Source organism: Haplochromis burtoni, unplaced genomic scaffold, assembly GCF_018398535.1.
Source record: "Haplochromis burtoni strain Fernald_Lab_line unplaced genomic scaffold, NCSU_Asbu1 Contig_185, whole genome shotgun sequence".
In the NCBI taxonomy this organism is placed as follows: Eukaryota; Metazoa; Chordata; class Actinopteri; order Cichliformes; family Cichlidae; genus Haplochromis; species Haplochromis burtoni.
The window spans coordinates 926,423-929,424 of record NW_024582546.1 but is presented as its reverse complement, the minus strand read 5'-3'; the positions used below and the strand labels follow the sequence as shown (position 1 = coordinate 929,424).

At 48.7% G+C, this 3,002-nt stretch overlaps 1 protein-coding gene across 1 annotated transcript in view; it reads left to right on the top strand.

The window, feature by feature from the left end:
- Positions 1-417: 417 nt before the first annotated feature.
- pappa2 (pappalysin 2) overlaps positions 418-3,002 on the top strand; it is an 87,850-nt gene continuing 85,265 nt past the window's right edge. Inside the window, exon 1 of the mRNA XM_005936989.3 lies at positions 418-2,381. Coding sequence (XP_005937051.1) covers positions 1,466-2,381 — 916 coding nt within the window. The 5' untranslated portion in view covers positions 418-1,465. The remainder of the gene's footprint in view (positions 2,382-3,002) is intronic.

Below are 3,002 nucleotides of genomic sequence, written 5' to 3'. Positions count from 1 at the left end.
TGTTTAGCAGCAGTCTTGCATTGCCACCTTTACTAGAGTAAAAGGGCCAGGATACTCCTCCCACCGCCAGTGATGATGGATGGATGGGTGGATGGATGAGGTCAGGACAAGAATAATAAATGCATAAATAAACTCTACAGCCTTTTTCCTCTCTCAACTCTGGATTAGAGTGATGCACAGCGCAGCAGCAGAAGAAGAGAGGAGAGGATTTCCCTTGTAAAACTCAAGTGTGAGGGAGAGGGTAGGACGCCTCCCCCTCCTCCTCCATCACCACCACCACACTTCCCCTACCGGTGATGTCAGGGCGGGTAGGGGCTCCCTGATAAAAACCTTTGGACTCGGGAGAATGGGAGAGAGAGAGAGAGAGAGAGAGAGAGAGAGAGAGAGAGAGAGAGAGAGAGAGAGAGAGAGGTGAATGAGTGAATGGAGGAGGATATTACTACAATTGCATAAACCGGTGGAGAGGAGCAGCAGCAGCAGCAGCAAAGAGCGCACAGAGACGCACAAGAAAAAAAGAGGAGTTCGAGCGCAGACGCAGAACTCTGATTGACTCTGATGGACTAACACATTCGTCCTCTTACAGAATTTATAGGGACGCTCAACAAGTGGGGCTTTTGCTATTTTAGGGCTGGCACTTTGCGCTGCGCTTTATTTTTTCCGCTCTTTTGCAGTGCTTACTCCGATCCACCTTGCGGTCAGATGTTTCTTTTCCCTTTTTTTGGAACAGGACGCACTAAACTGATGCCGCAGTGGTCAGGTAAACAGAAACAGCAGGTCTTGAGCAAAGAGGGAAACCAGATATCAGATGATTTTATGATTTAGACAAATTTGCCAATTTTACTTCTTCATAAAACAAACATTTGCGCTGATAATTATTTCTAACATACTAAATCAGACCGGTGTTTCTTTACCTCGTGGGCTTTGTGAAAGGCTTGCACAGATAGTTAGGTGTATGCTCTTTTCCCTCTAAGATGAAATAAAGAGTCAGAGGCTGCAGACATACTGCGGACACGCACGGGAAAGGGGGCAACGCGTCCCCACTAAGTGTCTGCGCAAAGTGCACGCGTGTGCCAAGCAGCGATTTATCTTCACTTCGCAAAAGCTCTGAATTTTTGCCGTGATTCTTTAGCAATATTGAACACCTGCTTTTATTCCAAATCTACAGCTTCTAAAAATCCTCAAGTTTGAGTGAGAAACTTTAAATGTCCTCTCGAACTCTTTGGGATGCACTGATGTATGTTTTCATCTGATTGCTTTTTTGTTTTTGTTTTTTAAGTAGGTTCATTGCAGTTAAAAAAAAATCAAAACAAAACAAAAAAAACAGCTATTTTTTTCCTGTTGCTTGTGAAAAAATGCGCAGATTTCTCTAATCTCAGCCTGTGTGAGATTCCTTTGTTAAAAATAATAAAAATAAAAAAGGCTGAAATCTCCTTTTATACATCGGCCAAACGCTGAACCCGAGAAAATGCTGTTGATCAGACTACTGGCTGTCTTCCTCGTCCTCATCGCTAACACGTGGCTGCTTCGCTCCGATGCGCTGAGCCTCTACAAACGTTCCTTGGCCCGGCAGGCAGACCGTGAGCTGTCCAGGCTGGCAGGTGAACCCTGCGCCGTCTCCGGCGTGTGGAGGTCCCGGCGGCAGCCCAGCTCTCACTCCCCGACCCAACAACGCCCTCCAGCGGCCCGTACGAGGACGCACACGAGCCGGAGAGAGCTGTACACTATTAAGAGCGCTCATGCGGTCTGTGCAGGAGGGTGCGGGTTGGAAGCCGGGGCTCGAGGGTTCGCTCCTGCGGGGGAGGAAGAGAAGGGAGGCCGGGGAGACGCCGAGATAGTGGCGGGGAGAGAGGGGGGCGAATATTTCGGGTCGCCCGGAAGCTCCACGGACAACCAGAGGGAGCAGAATGAAGTCGGCGCAAGCGGTGGGCAGTCTGTCAAAGACGCCGTGTCTCCCTCGCGCGCTCCTCGCGACCCCCGCTCCAGGTTCACCCGCAGCCTCCACGGGACGTTTCGCTACGAAGAAGAGGGCAACTCCAGCTGGGAGAAAGTCGCCCCGTTCAGCTCCACGGATTCCAGGGGGCTCCAGGTCCTCCAAAGGCTCCAGCAGGGAGATGAAGACCAGTCCTCCACAGCAACCCCGGAAAGCGTCACGGAGGACTACTCTGACGAGGTGCAAGAGGGAGACTGGCTTCCCGCGGGCACCTGGGGGAGCCCTGTACCAAGAGTGCCCCCGTCCTGGATGACAGCCCTGTACTTCAACGGGCGTCGGGAACAACTGAAGGTGAAGCTGCCGGCGGGAGTGGAGCTTCCGAGGGCCACGTTCAGCCTGGAGCTTTGGGTGAAGGCAGAGGGAGGGCAGAGCAATCCCGCGGTCATAGCAGGTGGGTGCAAACTCTTCTTTACAACATCAAAGGTACCACTGTTATCTAGTTAACACCCATGTATGACATGCCACAAAAAGTTTGCCATCGCTCCCTTTTAACGACAGTCTTCCGTTATGTGTTGCACGAAGTTCTCTGAAACTGAAGCGAGGTTTTTACTGTTTCAAATACACATCACTGATCAGGCAAACTCAGGCGCTGAAATCATCCGATTATTAATCTGTCAGATGAACTAAACTAACAAGCAAATATCTACCAATCTGTGCACGGCTTATCCTGTAAATCACCTGGACTGAAATATTATCTTTCATAAAAAGTCACATCATTAAAATGCCAAACCTTGCGGTGACTGCGGTCATTCATAAACACGCTCACTGATTCAAAGTGTTTCCGTAACTCCGCTCTGTACTGCAATTACACAAGGCTCACAGAGCTAAATAAAAAAGGGGAAATGCCTGCCTTAGATTTCTTTTTCTTAAGTTAGTGAACTAGTTCAATTAGTTAATGAAGTCAATTGTTTCCAAAATTAAAATCTGCTACTTATGCCCTTAATTATACCAACCAGTCTCCTACACATTTCAATATTTAGAACGAAAACAGACAAAAAGAATATACACATTA